At 44.1% G+C, this 18,313-nt stretch overlaps 1 protein-coding gene across 1 annotated transcript in view; it reads left to right on the forward strand.

The window, feature by feature from the left end:
* The window catches only part of utp20 (UTP20 small subunit processome component), a 104,373-nt gene extending 86,574 nt beyond the window's left edge, over positions 1 to 17,799 (forward strand). The window contains exons 41-50 of the mRNA XM_048607932.1: positions 2,730 to 2,799; positions 3,477 to 3,659; positions 6,234 to 6,365; positions 7,394 to 7,526; positions 8,580 to 8,776; positions 10,055 to 10,126; positions 11,055 to 11,309; positions 12,500 to 12,626; positions 13,887 to 14,032; positions 17,434 to 17,799. Coding sequence (XP_048463889.1) covers positions 2,730 to 2,799; positions 3,477 to 3,659; positions 6,234 to 6,365; positions 7,394 to 7,526; positions 8,580 to 8,776; positions 10,055 to 10,126; positions 11,055 to 11,309; positions 12,500 to 12,626; positions 13,887 to 14,032; positions 17,434 to 17,589 — 1,471 coding nt within the window. The 3' untranslated portion in view covers positions 17,590 to 17,799. The remainder of the gene's footprint in view (positions 1 to 2,729; positions 2,800 to 3,476; positions 3,660 to 6,233; positions 6,366 to 7,393; positions 7,527 to 8,579; positions 8,777 to 10,054; positions 10,127 to 11,054; positions 11,310 to 12,499; positions 12,627 to 13,886; positions 14,033 to 17,433) is intronic.
* The last annotated feature ends 514 nt before the right edge of the window (positions 17,800 to 18,313 follow it).

The raw sequence follows: 18,313 nt of genomic DNA on the forward strand, positions 1-18,313 counted from the left end.
ACTGTCAGAGGGTCAGTGCTGAGGGAGTGCCGCACTGTCAGAGGGTCGGTACAAAAGAACATACGAACGAGGAGCAGGAGTAGGCTGTTCGAGCATGCTCCGCCATTCAATAAGATCGTGGCTGATCTTTTCATGGACTCAGATCCACTTACCCACATTCTCACCGTATCCCTTAATTCCTTTATTGTTCAAAAAAATATCTACCTTATCTTTAAAAACGTTTACTGAAGTAGCGTCAACTACTTCACTGGGCAAGGAATTCCATAGATTAACACCCCTCTGGGTAAAGAACTTCCTTCTCAATTCAGTCCTAAATCTGCTCCCTCTAATCTTGAGGCTATGCCCTCTAGTCCTAGCTTCACCTGCCAGTGGAAACATCCTCTCTACTTCTATCTTATCTATTCCCTTCATAATTTTATATGTTTCTATAAAATGCCCCCTCAATCTTCTGAATTCCAATGAATATAATCCCAATCTACTCAGTCTCTCCTCATAAGCCAACCCCCTCAACTCCGGAATCAACATAGTGAACCTCCTTTGCACCCCCTCCAGTGCCAGTACATCCTTTCTCAAGTAAGGAGACCAAAACTGCACACAGTACTCCAGGTGTGGCCTCACCAGCACCTTGTACAGCTACAACATAACCTCTCTGCTTTTAATCTCAATCCCTTTAGCAATGAAGGACAAAATTCCATTTGCCTTCCTAATTACTTGTTGTACCTGCAGACCTACCTTCTGTGATTCATGCACAAGGGCACCCAGGTCCCTCTGCATAGCAGCATGCTGCAACTTTTTACCATTCAAGTAATAATCCTTTTTACTATTACTCCTACCAAAATGTATGACTTCACATTTATTTACATTGTATTCCATCTGCCAGACCTTTGCCCACTCACTCAATGTATCTATGTTCCTCTGCAAAGTTTCACAGTCCTCTGCACACTTTGCTCTGCCACTCATCTTAGTGTCATCTGCAAACTTTGACACCCTACACGTGGTCCCCAACTCCAAATCATCTATATAAATTGTAAATAATTGCGGTCCCAACACCGATCCCTGAGGCACACCACTAGTCACTGACTGCCAGCTAGAATAGCACTCATTTATCCCCACTCTTTGCTTCCTGTTAGTCAACCAATCCTCTATCCATGCTAATACTTTACCCTTAATGCCATGCATCCTTATCTTATGCAGTAGCCTCTTGTGCGGCACCTTGTCGAAGGCCTTTTGGAAATCTAGGTACACCACATCCACTGGGTCCCCATTGTCCACCTCGCTGGTAATGTCTTCATAGAATTCCAAAAGATTTGTCAAGCATGACCTGCCCTTCATGAACCCATGCTGCGTCTGCCCAACGGGACAATTTCTATCAAGATGCCTTGCTATTTCTTCCTTGATAATAGACTCAAGCATCTTCCCCACTACAGAGGTTAAGCTAACCGGTCTATAATTCTCCATCTTTTGTCTACTTCCCTTTTTAAACAGTGGCGTCACGTTTGCTGTTTTCCAATCTGCTGGGACTGCCCCAGAGTCCAGCGAATTTTGGAAAATTACCGCCAGTGCACCTGCTATTTCTCCCACCATCTCTTTTAGTACCCTGGGATGCATTCCATCAAGGCCAGGAGACTTATCAATCCTTAGCTCCATTAGCTTGCCCAACACTATTTCTTTCGTAATAACAATTGTTTCCAGGTTCTCACCTACCTTCGTCTCTTTGTCAATTACTGGCACGTTATTAGTGTCCTCCACTGTGAAGACCGATACAAAATACCTGTTCAATGCCTCGGCCATTTCATCATATCCCATAACTAAATTCCCCTTCTCATCCTCTAAGGGCCAACGTTTACTTTAGCCACTTTTTCAAGCCACTTTTTCGTTTCATATATTTATAGAGGGAGGTAGTGAGGGAGTGCCACGCTGTCGGAGGGTCAGTACTGAGGGAGTGCCGTACTGGCGGGAGGTGACTCAGTACTGAGGGAGTGCCGTACTGGTGGGGGGGTGGGGCTCAGTACTGAGGGAGCGCCGTACTGGCGGGAGGTGTTTCAGTACTGAGGGAGTGCCGTACTGGCGGGGTAGGGGGAGTTGCTCAGTACTGCAGGGGTGGGGACGCTCAGTACTGAGGGAGCACTGTACTGGCAAGGGGGTCAGTACTGAGGGACTGGCGGGGGTGGTGTCAGTACTGAGGGAGCGCTGTACTGTCTGCAGTGCTTTTTTTCTGATGAGACAATGAAATGAGGCCCCGCCTGTTCTCTCAGGTGTGTGTTAAAGGTCCTATGATAATATTTTAACTTCAGTGACATGGAAAGAGATTAAACTTTTGGTCTTATTGCTACGTATTGTGAATTGGCTGCCAGTATGCTGAGACTATGACAGGTTCTACTACAGTGTAAGTCGTTTGTATTTGGCAAAACAATTGTGTATCTTTAAGGGTCTTGTGAAGCAGTGGTCCCTACCTCCCAGCCAGGTCCTGGTTCCAGTCCCATCTACCCGGGGGTGTGCTGCAGTAGATCCAAGCTGGTTCATTCGGAAAGTAATTGAGCACTTATAGGACGGGGCAGTGCTGCTATGAGTTTCTCTGTTAGGTCCAGCCTCTCTGTACACTAAAAGCAGAAGCGGCCGCATGGTGGCTGGCTTGGAGAGTGATTTAAGGGAAAGCATCTTCTAAAATATTGATGAATGAAAACTGTATTAATGACTAAACAAAACTTTTGCTTCTGTCCTGTGTTTAGGTATGAACATGAAATCGGAAGAGAATCTGCATTGGAAATGCTGGCTTATATCTTTCAATCCTTTCCACAGGTTGGTTCATAAGATATTAAACCATATACTTTATACCTGGCCTCATGTGCTGATTGGTTGGTAAATAAACTCTGATGGACCAAGACATGGCCACGTTGAAAACAATAGGGTACTGTAGGCTTTCCAAACTCTCAAAAGGCACAAGGCGTGAATACATTACAGTCAACGATGCTTGATACTCATTGTTGAAGGATGTCACTGTTGGATCAAATAACCTGTTCTGAAGCTGTTGAGTCTCTCTGAACCTTGATTAAATCTCCCCCTCGAAGTTCCCAGCTCTGAGGGGATCAACCACAGCTTTTCAACTCAAAACTGAATTTGTTACATCCTGAGCCCTGTAACGAAAGCAGAAATTGTTGGCAAAACTCAGCAGGCCTGGCAGCTTCTGTGGGAAGAAAGCAGAGTTAACGTTCCAAATATTGTAACTCTTCTTCAGTCAAAATCTGATACTAAGCTGCACAGGATATCGGAAGTACATGAAGTATATTCCTCTGATAAAAAGTCACTTGACTCGAAATACTAACTCTGCTCTCTTCCTACAGATGCTGCTAGACCTGCTGAGTTTCTCCAGCTATTTCTGTATTTTGTTTCAGAACTCAAACGTCCGCAGTTCTTTGTTTTATTAAATCCGTTTGTGACATGTTTCTGAATGTCTTTGTCTTTGTGTCTGCCGGCAGGGTCTGCTTCATCAGCACTATGCTCTTTTCTTCATCCCTGTCACTCTGATGATTGTGAATGATGACTCACCGAGGTGCAAGAAGATGGCAGCTCTGGCAGCCCAGTCATTGTTGAGCAAGGTGGACGAGGAGCACAAGGACCTGATGTTTTCGTTGGTTTTGACATGGTTCCAAAGCGAAAAGGTCGGAGCCTGGGCCTGAAGTAGTTTGAGAGGGTCATTAATGTTTTAGGATTCACTTCCCTGGGAAAAGGGTCATTGAATTTATTCAGAGCTGAGGTGGGTGGATTTTTGACCAAGGAAGGAGTGCAAGGTTATGGATTGGGGGAGGGTGGCGATGTATGGCAGAGGAGGCTTGAAGGGCTGAATGGCCTACTCCTCCTACTACTTATGCCCTTGATGAAATCTTGGGTTACTTTCAGCATGCTTCTTCAGATCATGAGGGTCAGAGATGTTTTAAGAGGCTGCAAGAGAAAAGAGCATTTATTTCTGTAGCTACTGTGACAGTGTCAGAACGTCACCAAGCACCCTGCAGCCAATGAAATACTTGGAAGATGTTACCGATGTATCGTGAGAAACCTGGCACATCGTTTGCACTGTAAAATCCCACAATCAATGATGTATTAACACTCCAACAAGGTTTGGAATCGGAAGGGTATAGGATTAAACCACTTGAATTAGTGAGTGAGCTTTTCCATTGTGACTCATTAGTTCTGTGATAAGCCAACAATTAGACCATAAGAAATTGGAACAGGAGTAGGCCTTTCATCCCCTTAAACCTTAACTGCCATTCAGTAGGGTTATGCCTGATCTGACATTCCTCGTATCCACTTTCCTGCATTTTCCCTGTCACCCTTGATTTCCCAACTGATCAAGAATCTATCCATCTCAGCCCTAAATATACGAAAGGACTCTGCCCCCACAGCTCTCTGTGGCAAGAAGTTCCAAAGACACTCAACCCTCTGAGAGAAGAAATTCCTCCTCAGCTCAGTTTTAAATTGGAGCTCCTTTCTTCTGAGTCTGTGCCCTCTGGTCCTAGATTCTTCCATGAGGGGAAACATCCTCTCTCAGCATTTATCTTGTCGAGCTCCTTATGCATCCTCCTTGTTTCAATGACATCACCTCTCATTCTTATAAACTCCAGTGAGTAGAGTCCCAATTTATTTAGCTTTTGCTCATAAGACAATCCCTTCACACCAGGGATGATGTGAGTGAGCCTTCTCTGAACTGCCTCCAATAAAATGATATATTTTGTTAAATAAAGGGACCAAAACTGCTCTCAGTACTTGAGGTGTGGTCTCGCCAGCACCTCATACAGTTGAAGTAAGGCTTCCCTACTCTCATACTCCAGCCCCTTTGAAATAAGGACAACAGTCCATCAGCCTTCCTGAGAACCTGCTGTAACTGTGTGCTAGCTTCCTGTGTTTTGTACACAAGGACTCCCAAGTCCCTTGTGATGCAGCTTTCTGCAGCTTTTCTCCATTTAAAAATGCTGTATTCTTTTTTTCTCTCTTCCAAGTTGAACAACTTCATGTTTACTCACATTGAACTCCAATTGCCAACTTTGAGCTCACTCACTTAACCTGTCAATATCTCTCTGCAAACTGTTCACCTGAAATGCCGAGAGAGATCCCAAGGCATTTCACAGAAAGTTGATGAGACAGTGGTGGAGACTGAACCAAGGAAAATGATATTGAGATTGATAACCAAAAGATGGTTTGCAGAGGTAGGTTTTACAGGTTATCTTAAAGGAGGACAACTCGTGCAGGTTTCCCAAACTAAACTAGCCCCATTTCCCTGCATTTGGCCTGTATCCCTCTAAACCTTTCCTATTCATATACCTGTCAAATGTCTTTTAAATGTTGTAACTGTACCTGCATGCACCACTTCCTCTGGCAATTCATTCCATATATGCACCACCGTCTGTGTGAAAAAGTTGCCACTTGGGTCCCTTTTAAATCTTTCCGTTCCCTCTAATTTTGAACTACCCCACCCTGGGGAAAAGACCTTTGCTATTCATCTTATCTGTGCCCCTCATGATTTTATAAACGTCTATAAGGTCACCCCTTAACCTTCCTACGCTCCAAGGAAAAAAAAACCCAGCCTATCCAACCTCTCCTTATAACTCAAACCCTCCAGGCTGGTAACATCTTGTAAGTAAATCTTTGCACACTTTCCAATTTAATAATATCCTTCCTATTCCAGAGTAGCCTCACCAAAGTCTGTACAGCCGCAACATGATGTCCCTAAACTCAATGCTGTGACTGATGATGGCAAGCATGCCAAATACCTTCTTCACCACTCTGTCCACCTGTGACACCCCCTTCAAGGAGCAATGCACCTGAACCTAGATCTTTCTGTTCGACAACACTGAGAGTTTCAAAGAGGGAATTGCAGATCTTAGGCCACTGATCGCTTCAGGCACAGCTGTCTGCAGTGAGTCGAGAAAGCATGGGAAATAGGTGCGGGGCTAGAGATTGGAGAATTTCAGGATTCTGAGAGTTGTTGGCCTGAAGGATGTTATAGTGATAGGTGAGTTGGGAGTCCATATATGCAAAGTGTATTTTTAAATGTGATAGAATAATGCTGTTTAATCGAAGAGAGCAAAGTGCAATAGCTGCTGTAAATCTGAAGTAAAACTGAATAACACTGTAGAAGCTTAGCTGGTCTCGCAGTATGTGAGGAGAGAAAATCTGACTCAACGTTTCAGCCTGTGACCTTTCGTCCGAGCTCATTCTCAGTTATGTACCTGTTACAGATCTCTCACCGTCGACTAGCTGCCCACGCTTGTGGACTTTTTGTGGAAGCTGAAGGAATCGTCTTTGAGAAACGTATTGGAACCATTCTTCCGACCCTTGAAGCCGCGATTGATCCTGAAAGTTTTCAAGATGTGAGTTTCCTGCTCATGCACTGCGCAACTTTTTTAAAACTCATTGTTGGGGTTAGGGATAGGGGTGGTCAGCCTCACACAACAAATTTATTTTAAACATAAAGACAGAATCGCAGTGCTGTTTCATGAATCAGTTCTGGCAGTATGGAACAAGAGGGGCTGTGTTAGTAATTTGGGTCTAGGAGGTCAGAGTGTATCTGTTAAAGATAATGGACATTATTGTGGCGCACGGTCGCCCCAGTACCTTCTCGTCATTTGGGGCTCTGTGCTGGGAGTGCCTGGCTGCTTTCTCTAAGCCAGCCCCGTGCATGAAGGGATCATATGAAGCAGAGAGGTACAGACAGCTTCAGTGAATGGACAAAAATTTGCCAGATGGAGGAGAAATGTGAACTTGTCAACTTTGGCAGGAAAAGTAGAAAAAGTGGTATATTATTAAGATGGAGACAGATTGCAAAACTGAGGTACAGAGGGTTTTCCATGGTCCTGGTATACGAATCACAAGAAGTTAGAAAGCAGGTACAGCACCTGATTTTGAAGTGAAATTAAATGTTGTTTGGGGATTTGACTATAAGAGCAGGGATGCTTGGCCATTATTACACAAGCTGACAGTGAAACCCCTCTGGAGTATTGTGTGCAGTTTGGTCTCATTTTTGTTAAGAAAGCATACAATTGCCCTGGGAGCAGTTTTGTAGAGTGTGAAGTGGGTAAGGAGCCTGGGCACAGATGAGAGTTCTATTTAACAGTGAGATGATCTGGAATACACAGCCTGGGAAGGGAGGAGGAGAGAGGTTCTGAATAGAAATTGAATAAATATTTGTGAAGGGGATTATTTGCAAAGCGACAGGGAAAGAGCACGAGACTGGGACTAAATTCTAAAGCTGGATGCCTTCCGGCCCTGCTGTGCAATTCTGATCAGAAAATTTACATCTCTAACCTTGCTCCTGTAAAAGATAAATATGGTCCTGGATCCATTTCCGATCTAAGCTGGAGAGCCTTGAGTTTGCAGTCTGTTTCTGGTTTGTGCTCAGATCCATGAGGAAGAGGAAGAGAAAGCTACAGACCGTTTGCTGTTCAGCCTTTTGACTCTGACCGTGAAACTGGTGAAGAATTGCAACTTGATCCAGCTGCTCAAACCACGTGCTGTTCTCACCACTATCTGGGGTAGGTACAGCCTTGCACTGCTGATTGTAAACTGACAACTGCTCACAAGTGGACCCAGGGGTTGTGAGCGAGGTGGGGGTGGTATCATCAAGATGTGTGGTGGGGTGGGGGTGGGGTTGCTGTTAGGTGCGTGGAGGTATGTGTGGGTGGTGATATTTAGCTGTTTAGGCCATGTCTCACCTACTCTCAGCTTTTCGGACCAGGATTTTTGTTATTATGTCTGATCTTCTCACTTGAAAGAAAAGAAAAAATAAGATTTGGCCAGTTAGCCCCTCAGACCTGGTACTGGACCCTCCGTTTCCCCTTCCTGCCTGATTCCCTTGGTATCCACGACCACAATCTTTAATGTACTGAGTGATTCGGCATCAACACCTCTCCACTGTAGAACGTTTCAAAGATTGACAGCACTGTGAGTGAAGATTCACCTCATCTCAGTCTAAATGGCTGACCCCCTCGAAACTGCGGATATGTGGTTCCTTTAGCAGCAGATTAACAGGGGTGTAGTAGTAATGTCACTGGATTAGGAGACCAGAGGACCAGGCAAATACTCTAGGGACATATCTTTAAATTATGCCATGGCAACTGGTGGAATATAAATTCATGTAAAAGTAATGTTCAGTTAAAAATTGAGCTATAGTCTTGCAGAGTTGGCTGGATGGCTGGTTTGTGAGTGTTGCCAACAGCATGGGTTCAATTCCTGCACCAGCTGTGGTTACTATGAAGGACTCTCCTTCTCACCCTCTCCCCTCACCTGAGGCAGGGAGATACTCAAGTAAAACCACCCCGAGTGCTGTAAAAATCCATCTGGTTCATTATAATCCTTACCCGGTCTGGCCTACATGTGACTCCAGATCCGCAGCAATGTGGTTGACTCTTAACTGCCCCCTGAAAGGCCGAGCAAGCCACTCAACTCATGAGGAATGGGCAACAAAAGCTGTCCTTGTCCACAACATCCACATCCCGTCTAAGAATTTCTCGAAAGTAAATTTGAAGGTTTTGCAAGATTCATCAGCTGCGAGCTCACTAACACCGAATCTGCTAACTCACCACCAGATCACATCCAAGCTCACCTGTGGCACCCTCACTCCTGGGTTTGGCTCACCTCAGCTCAGCTCTTCGGAATGCTGTTCGCCTCCTATCAACCGGAACAACTGGTGGCCAAGTGGAACACTGGCAAGGCACCAGTCATGGCAAAGAATTCCCTCAAGACGCCAGCGGCACAGTTTTTGCTGGAAGAGCTGGACAGAAAGGTAGGCCCCTCCCTGAGGGGTAAGTGCTTTGATTCATGCCACTGGGGGCATTGCAGTCAGATGATGTCCACTCCTTGATTCTCTGTAAAACTGAATAGGTTCAACCTCTTCTCCAGTACAGAGAAGGCACAGCAGTTGCCTGGGGAGATTTGGAAAATGAAGGGTTTGACAAAGGAGTCATAGGGACCTTCTCTCCACTTGATAAATTCACCAGGAGGACAGGCCTTAAGAAGAAGAGGGTCACATATGAATCCATTCAGGAGTTCAGGATTAACACCTTTGGGTTCTCCCTCAGTACTGGCATTCTCATACTGAGGCACTCCCTCCAACAGTGCAGCACTCTCTCAGTACAGACCCTTTAGTTGCACGCCATTCCCTTAGCACCGACACCCCGACGGTGCGGCGCTCCCTCGGCGCCCATCCTCCGACAGTATTGGCTGCTTCAGTTGCCTGATGAACTGACGTCTCTGAAGTGAAGCCACAACCTTCTGTCAGATGATTGTGCTTCCCCCTGAAGCAAATGCACTTGTTACACTTCATGTAACTGTGTGAATGATCTGAATGTTAGTACACCTCTCTGTTTACCATATACATGAGAGTGGTATATTGAGACATTACTGTACTTGTCAGCCAATTTTAACAGATTTCTCTTGCTGTTCTTATTCAGTAACATGCTGAACAATGAGTTGCCGTCATGGGAACAGATGGCTACTATGCAGACGCAGTTGTTTAAATTGGGAATGTTGCCCTTGGTAACTGCAGTAGTGGCTATAAATGGGCCTTTGTGGTTCTGTTGCCTTTAACCAATAGCACAGCGGAGATTGATGCTGCTGAAGGCTGTCTCTCATACTCGTACAAAAAAATTCTGAGTGAGAACTGGGCGGCAGCAGTGCAATTGGAAATTGCCCACTCTGCGACAGGTTTAAGGAAAACCTCCTCCAAGACTTTGGATGTTTGCAGTCTAACCGGTTGCATTTATTTGAAGCATTTTATTGCATCCTGATGATTTTCTAAAGAAGAGGGCTTTCTGAAATGCAATCGTTCATGTTGGAAATGCAGCAGCCAATTTGCGCATAGGGAGATTCCACAAACAGGAATGACTAGAGATAGCTGTAATAAAGAGCCGGCATGGGACCGATGGACTGAATGGCTTTGCTCGCTGTTGTTTCATTCTAGGTTTGTTGACTGAATGGGCTACCCTTGTGTGTTTTGATTTCTGTGAAGCTTACCCTCGATTTTAAATCCTAAGTTTCTGAATGCTGTTGATTTGTTTTTCAGACTAAAGTCTTGGCTTTAGCCTTTTGTCATCAGCTGCAGTCCAAGTTCCTGGATGTCATGTTGGGTGAACAGGTATGAAGAGGTATTACTGTTCTGTCGCAAATGCAGAGAGTGCTGGAGAAATTCGGCAAGCCTGGCAGCATCTGTAGAGAGACACACAGTTCACATTTCGACTCCACCGTCATATGCTCCACAGATGCTGCCTGACTTGCTGAGATTCTCCAGCATTCTCTGGATTTGTTTCAGATTTCCAGCATGCACAGTATCTTGTTCTTATTAATGTTCTGTCACTTGGGACTGCAAGGCTGGGTGTGATTAGAACTGGGGACAGTCCATGCATCACCAAAGGAAAGTGTCAAATAGTCCAGTTTACATTTTTCTTACAGTCGTCATTAAATGTTTATTCTGCCAGTGTCAGATTTCTTTAGCATCACTATTCACGTTTTAACATCTCCTCTTACTTCAGAATATTTTTTGTCAGTTTGAGAGCCCCATAAGGATGGAGTTTTTAAAGGGGGATAAAAAGACCTCTGCATTTAACTAGCATCTTTATGCACTGGACCTCCCAGAGTATATGACTTTGCTCCATACTTCAGTGAAACAAAGCCACTGTTGCATCTTGGGAAATCTGGCTGCTGTTTTGTGCACAGCAATGTGACAATGACCAGATAACCTAGCAAAATGATGTTGGTTGAGAGTTCAACAGGGCACTGAGGGGTGGTCCTCCCTCTCTTTGCATAATAACACAGGAGCTTTCATTTACATATACCCATGAGGGTCAACTGGGCTTGGGTTTAACGTCTTATTTGAAAGATGACCCTTCCAACATTGCAGCTGGCATTCAGTGCACTGTCTTCCAACCCTGCTACATTTAGAAATTTTCAGCAGGTTAATAGGTTACTCAGTGAGTAGGATGGTTTGGCTGGCTCCCACTTGCTTGTAAATTCCATCTGAGAGTCAAACACAATATTTGACATTTCGCATTCTTGTCGCCAAACAGGTGATAAAGAATTTGCTGTTTGTGGCTAAAGTCATCTACCTCTTGGAGTCTGTCAACTGTGGAGATGGAAAGAAGGAAAAGGAGACAGCGGAAAGCGAGGATGAAATGGGAGCCGAGGAGATGGAGGAAGAGACGGCAGGAAAAGGAGCTTCTGACAGTGCTGAAGGGAAGAAAGTAACCCTCAAGTGGCTGATCAGGAAACTCTGTACTCTTGCCAAGAGAGAAGCAGCCCATTCCCCAAAAATTCCTTTGAAGGTACTGTTAGTCTCCAGTCCACATTTCTGTAGCACCCTAAGTGATAAGATGCCTCAGGTTGTTTCACAGCAGACAGAACAGTGATGGATGGAATTGTTGGGGAGGGGTTGTTGATGAAGAACCAGGTCAGTAAATGAGAAGACTTAAAAACCCAGAAAAGGGGCATATGGGGGGTATATGAAGTTACAGGTTTTGGAGGAACCCATTTGCATCTCTAATTTGTTCTGTGATTCAACAAAACAATGGTTGGTTGGTATCCCATTTACCTTTCTTCGCTCCAAATCATGTAATATCCTTCGCTTAGTGAGAATCTATTATTTAAAAGGAGTGGGTTTATTTAGCAAATGCAACATTACACAAATTTACCTCCTCCTTACTAACCTCTTACGCCAGCAGTATGTCTTTATAAACTGCTTGTGTGGAATTGTTTACTAAATTGTTCATTTTTGCATGGGATGCAGGCGTTGATGGTAAGTGCAGCATTTGTTGCCCATCCCAGTTGCCCTTGAACTGAGTGCCAGGTTAGGTCGTTTCAGAGGGTGGTTCAAAGTCAGTCATATTGGAGTCACACATAGGCCAAACTAGTTAAGAGTGGCAGATATCCTTCCCTAAAGGATGTTAGTGAACCAGATGGATTTATATGGCAATTGACAATGGTCACTATTAGATTAGCGTTTATTTCCAGACTTTATTGTTTTGAAATTTTGCCATTTACCATGGTGGGTTTGAACCTGTCTGTCTCGAACATCGGATTACTAGTTCAGTGACATTACCACTATGCCACCACCTTCGTTTTAGGATTCCAGTGGGCGAACAATGCCCTTCATCCTGTGAATCTGAATGCTGTTTACATGTCGTTAACAAACCTTATCAAGATCCTAAAATGAACCTCCAATCAACTCACCAATTCTCCTTCAGGACCAGAATGGCCTCCTGTGGTGTCTGTATCTCGGTGAAGTTAGCCAAATAAACATTTATTTCCATATTCCCCAAAGCGGATCATGTAGTCTGTGGATGTCACGGGGTGAGTCAGTAAATCCCATTAGGAATGCGGGGAATGTATGTTGTAGACTTTCGGGCAAATGATCTCCTTGAAATTGCAAGATGTGCTCCTTTCAAACTCCACTTGCCTTAGGTAGCGAAGTCGATAAGGGACTAATAATGTTTATTTTCATTGTTTTTCTGTCCAGAGGACCTGTGTCTTTAAGTTCCTTGGAGCAATCGCAGTAAACCTTGGAATGGAAGGAGTGAAGCCTTACCTCCCAATAATTATTGCACCTCTTTATAGAGAATTGAACAGTACTTACTCAGAGCAAGGTAACCTTCATTATTGGAGTTGCTCAATCATTCCTCAATCATTATCAGGACATTCAATCTGTCACAGTGTCTCTTCACAAACTCCCCTACTGGCTCCATTGGTAAAGAGATAGTCGAACTCTATCTTGTGAAATTGTAGGTCACAGAAGGAGACCATTCAGCCCATCATGCCTGTATCAACATCCAAGTAATCCCACTCCCCTGCTCTTTCCCCATAGTCCTGTAAATATTTTTCTTTTTCAAGTGTTCAGACATTGAAGGCCAGATTTAGATCTTAATCTCTGTTGGGTTAAATATTCATATAAGGGTGAAATAGATAGGGTGAGCTGGTGTCAACCTGTGCATTAATGCAAACGTGTGAGCTTAATGTGCATCTTTTTAACATTTGACGCATCACTGGAGGTGACGCTTACCACTGTGAAACACAGGTCAACGTGAGGATGAGATTGCAGCTAACTTTGAAAAATTCAGACAATAAAAGTGAAACTAGCAGCATATCTGATCAGCAGTTGCAAAGCATGAATTCCAACTAAACCAATCCATCTCGGAGAATGTGCAGCTCAGGAATAGGCTATTCAGCCCCTCTGTTCCATGTTGGATCTTGTGCTCCACTCAAGCCTCCCTCCTGTCTCCTCTCCATCTGCCACTCCATAAATATACTTATCTCCCTCACGCACCTATCCACTTCCTCTGAAATGTATTTGTTATTTGCCCCAGCCACTCCCTGAGGTAGCGAGTTCCACATTCTTAATTGCTTCAAGAGAAAGAATTTCAGTCATTTATTAACTGATTCCCTGAGCTAACCCAGAGGCTAACCAATGACTATTGGAAGTTGAGCATTAAACACAATAAAAAAAAAACAAATCTGCAGATGCTCGAAATCAGAAACAAAAACAGAAGTTGCTGGAGAAACTCAGCAAGTCTGGCAGCATTTGAGGAGAGGAAGCAGAGTTAACGTTTGGGTCCAGTGACCCTTCTTCAGAACTGAAAAAACAATAACTGTGCTTTCTCTCCACAGATTTTGCTAGATCTGCTGGGTTTTTCCAGCAATTTCAGTTTTTGTTTTTGACTTTAGTTAGCTAGTTGCTTCATAAAGGTGGGAAAGTTGTGTTTTATTTTATTGTTGATGTGTTTCAGGTTTTGAAAATGTCTTAAGCTTCAGTGAGACCTGTCCTTGCTCCATGCAGGGTCTGGTGTTTACAGTTTAGTCTTCGGAATGACCCAGCCTGCTGCTGCTGCTTTGTCCTTTTCCCGTTTCAGACCCAACACTCAGGAATCTTTCCCAGGAGATCATCGAGCTGCTGAAGAAACTGGTCGGGTTGGAAACATTCTCTCTGGGCTTTGCAGCTGTGCAGAAACAGGCCAGCCAGAAGAAAGCTTCACGGAAAAGGCAGAAAGCTCTGCAGGTTCGGATTGAGTCAGGGCAGGCTGTGAACTGGCTGCTTCCTCATACTCCCAACAGTAGAAGATGTCCTCAATTCTCACCTTTCAGTCACTTTTTAACAGCTACCTTCTTGACCAAGCTGAAGGGTCACACCTCCCTGTCAAAATTCTTGTTGGCCTCACCACACCCTATCTTTGTGACCACGTCTATCTGCACAAGTCTCTCAGCTTCTCTAACACTGACTTCTTACCTAGCATTCCCAGCACAGAAACAGGCCATGCAGCCCAACTGCTCTGTGCGAGTGCTAGTTCACACAAGCATAGGCCCATCTTCTCATCTCATCCCATAAACACACCTTTTTGTTCCTCTGCCCTGTGCTGGCCTAGCTTCACCTCAGTCGACACTATTTCTTTGAGGTGATGAGCTCCACATTCTAACCAATAAAAGCAAAATAATATGGATGCTGAAAATCCGAATCAAACACAGAGAATGCTGGAGGAACTCGGCCGGTCTGGTAGCATCTGTGGAAAGAAAAACAAAGTTACAGTTTTGAATCTGATATATTATGTAGAAGAGTCTTACTGGACTCAAAACATTTAACTGTTTCTGTCTCCACAGATGCTGCCAGACCTGCTGAGTTTTTCCAGCATTCTCTGCGTTTGTTCCACATTCTAACTGTAGACCTGAATTCCCTTTTCACTTATTGGTAACCATCTTAATTCCCTGTTTCTGATCTCCCCTCCTCTACTCAATCAAACTCTTTTGAAACATTAAAGCCCTCTACCAGGTCTCGCTGCTGTATGGATTTTTACGTAATCTGTCACTTTCTGCCACTCTAGAAATGAATGAAATTGCCTCACTTGCTCTTCTTAAGAGCTTATTAACTTTTCATTGCTATTTTCACATGTGTATACGGACCCTCAGATTCTGTGCTCTCGTATCCCTCTTACTGGCTTGTTTCCTAAGGGAGAATTTGGCTTCCTACCAAAATGCACCACTCCATACATAACTATCTTGGAAATCCCCAGTTTCGTCCTGTTGGCAGCACGTCTTTAGCTACTGGAGCCCTGAGCTCTGGAATTTCCACAAAAAGAAACCTTTCTTTCATCTTCTCTTTTAAGATGCTCGCTAAAGTCTACCTCTTCGGCCAAGCTTTTGGCCAGCAGCAGTAAGACTTCCTTTGTTTCATTATTCTGTTTTTATTTATTTATAAAAAAAATTGTTAGCTGTATGGCAATCACTTTCAGTTGTTGTTTCAGGAAAGGTATTCTGCCACCCTTACCTGCCCTGGCCTACATATGACTCCAGACCCACAGCAATATCATCAACTCTTAACTGACCTCTGGGCAAATAGGGACTGGCGATAAATGTTCGCGATAATGCCCTTCTCCAACAAACAAATTAAAAAAGTGCCCACCACTAGGCACTGTGACTGTCGCAGATGTTATTTAATCTCCCCTAGCCTCCACCCAATCACAGACCTGCCTTTACTTCATCCTGCCCCCTTCAATGGCTCAGAAACTCATGCACGGATTTGTGTCTTCAGATCTGCTTAAAGATCACTCAACCTGAGGAATGAACTCTTTCTGTCTATGAATGCTGCCAACCAGAACTTTGTTGCTTTTTTTTTTAATGTCTGTTCCTTTTTGTAAAGCCCTCTGTTCCTATGAGCTGCCTTGTGTATTTGAATGCCACATTTTTGATAATGCTGTCATGAAATGCCTTATGACATTGAAGATGCTGCACATTGCTGGTTTTAAGCACATTCTCATACATGGGTTTACATTTTTTAGCATTAATTCCAACTATCTCAAATGTAATGTTAGAATCGTAAAATCCCTGCAGTGTGGAAGCAGACCATTGAGTCCACATTGACCCTCCGAAGAGCATTCCACCCAGGCTCATCCTGTCCCGTAACCCTGCATTTCTCACGGTCAACTCACCTAGCCTATACATCCTTGGACACTATGAGCAATTTAGCATGGCCAATCCACCTAACCTACACGTCTTTGGACTGTGGGAGGAAACCCATGCAGACACAGCGAGAATGTACAAACTCCATGCAGACAGTCAATCAAGGGTGGAATTGAACCTGGGTCCCTGGTGCTGAGGGGCAGCAGTGCTAACCACTGGGCCACCTTGCCACTGTTAGAGATCGCCATTGGTGAATATTTGCTTATGCTAATTTATTTTTTCCCAGGACATGGGTCTCACTGGAAATTCCAGTGTGTGTAGTCCATCCCTAATTGCCCTTGAATTGAGTGTCTTGCTCAGCCATTTCAGAGAGCAGTTAAGAGTTAACCACATGTAGGCCAGACCAGGTAAGGATGGCAGATTTCTTCCCTAAAAGACATCAGTGAACCAGGTGGGATTTTATGGTAATCGGTAAATATTGTTGATTTTGCTGAGACTAGTTTTTGATCTCAGATTTATCAGTTGAATTTAAATTCCACCAGCTGATGTGGTGGCATTCAAACCTGCGTTTCCAGAGCATTAGCCTGGACCCTGGATTGAGAAAGTTGTGGTCTAGTGATGCCACTGATCTAGTAATCCTTAATGTTATGTTCTGGGGTCACAGGTTCGAATCCCACCATGGCAGATGGTGAAATTTGAATCCAATAAAATCCGGAATTAAAAGCTAGCCTAATAGTGTGACTGCTGTTGATTGTCGTAAAGACTCATCTGATTCATTAAAGTCCTTTAGAGAAGGAAATCAGTCTTTTCCTGGTCTGGTCTACATGTGACCAATAATGTGGTTGATTCTTAACTGCTCTCTGAAATGGTCCTAACAATTCCTGCTCAGTTCAAGGGGCTATTAGAGATGGGCCACAAATACTGGCCCAACCAGTTATCTTGCCCCTGCACTCCCCCGCCCCCACTCCCATGAATGAATAGAAACTGTTACAAGTCCAGTAACATTATCACAATAGCACCATCCAGATGGCGACTCCTTAAAGATATTGTTGGCATTTCCCCCATCTGTCATCATCACTGGGCCATTATCCTGTTTATTGGAAATGGATGAAAAGGCAGAAGATTACTTTAATATGGAAACATTGTGGGCACAAACGGGTTAATAACGTATGCAATATTAGTTAAAATCCCACCATGCCAGTTTGAGAATTTAAATTGTCAGTTGGGTTTTGTGAATAAAACGCTGGTGCGCCTGAAACTGTTTGTAAAAGGTTAACTGGTTCCCCTGTGTCCTTTAAGGAGGTTTAGGCAGAGCCTGCAGGGGTTCAGTCTTAACTGCCTTCTGAAATGGACATGGGATGAATATTAAATGAAGAGTTTGCCAGAGGCGCCCTGATAGATTGAAGTTTGAATGTTTGTTGACTTCTTGCAATGTATTAAGGGGCTTTGCAGTATAAATCTGTTGGATACTGCCTGCATTAATACCCTTCGTATTTTCATTCAAAACAGACAGTTGCAAACCCGGACATTGCCGCAAGGAAGAAACTGAAGAAGCACAAAAATAAAGCTGAAGCCAAGAAAAGAAAAATTGAAGTCCTTCGACCGGGCTACAAGGCAAAAAAGGCCCGAAGCAACACGCTGAAGGATTTAGCCATGGTGGAGTGAAATGTTTTAGTTCAGTCATTTTGTACATGATGGTTTTATGCGAGAAACTGAAAGATCACTTCTGATGGCCACATTTTTTTGTCCCCCTTTCCCAACAATTCCTTTGCACTGTGGCTCAGGAGTATTTAACATGAAGTACAGTTTAATGTACTGTTTGTCTTGACAGATTGTCAATAAATGGTGCTTTGTGGTTAGCGCCTGTTCTCAAAAGAAGCTGCTGTTATCTGTTAACTTTCTGGGAGAGAAGAATGAAAGCTTTAGTAACATAAAAATTGCACATTTCAGAGCTCTGAAAGGTTTATATGCAGAAAAAAGGGGGAGGGGGATGGGGTAGGGAGTAAATGATAGGATAGAGCCGAAAGAGAGAGAAGAGCAGATGGACAGACAGAGTTGATAATGATCAGGCTGGGAGGGTGAATAGTTGTTAATGGGAACTATTAACGACTCATAACAGGTAGTGGGTAATGGCGGGCTATGTGGTAACAGGGCCTGGTGTGTGGGGTAGGGGGCTGGGACATGGGAGAGTTTAGGTCCTAAAATTATTGAACTCAATATTGAGTCCGGAGGGCTGTAGGGTCCCCAAGTGGAAAATGAGGTGTCGTTCTTCCAGCTTGCATTGGGCTTCACTGGAACACTGTAGCAAGCCAGAGACAGAGATGTTGGTCAGGGAACAGGGTGGTGTGTTAAAGTGGCAGGCAACAGGTAGTTCAGGGTCTTTTTTTGC

This window comes from Rhincodon typus, chromosome 18 (assembly GCF_021869965.1).
Source record: "Rhincodon typus isolate 14 chromosome 18, sRhiTyp1.1, whole genome shotgun sequence".
NCBI classification, from domain to species: domain Eukaryota; kingdom Metazoa; phylum Chordata; class Chondrichthyes; order Orectolobiformes; family Rhincodontidae; genus Rhincodon; species Rhincodon typus.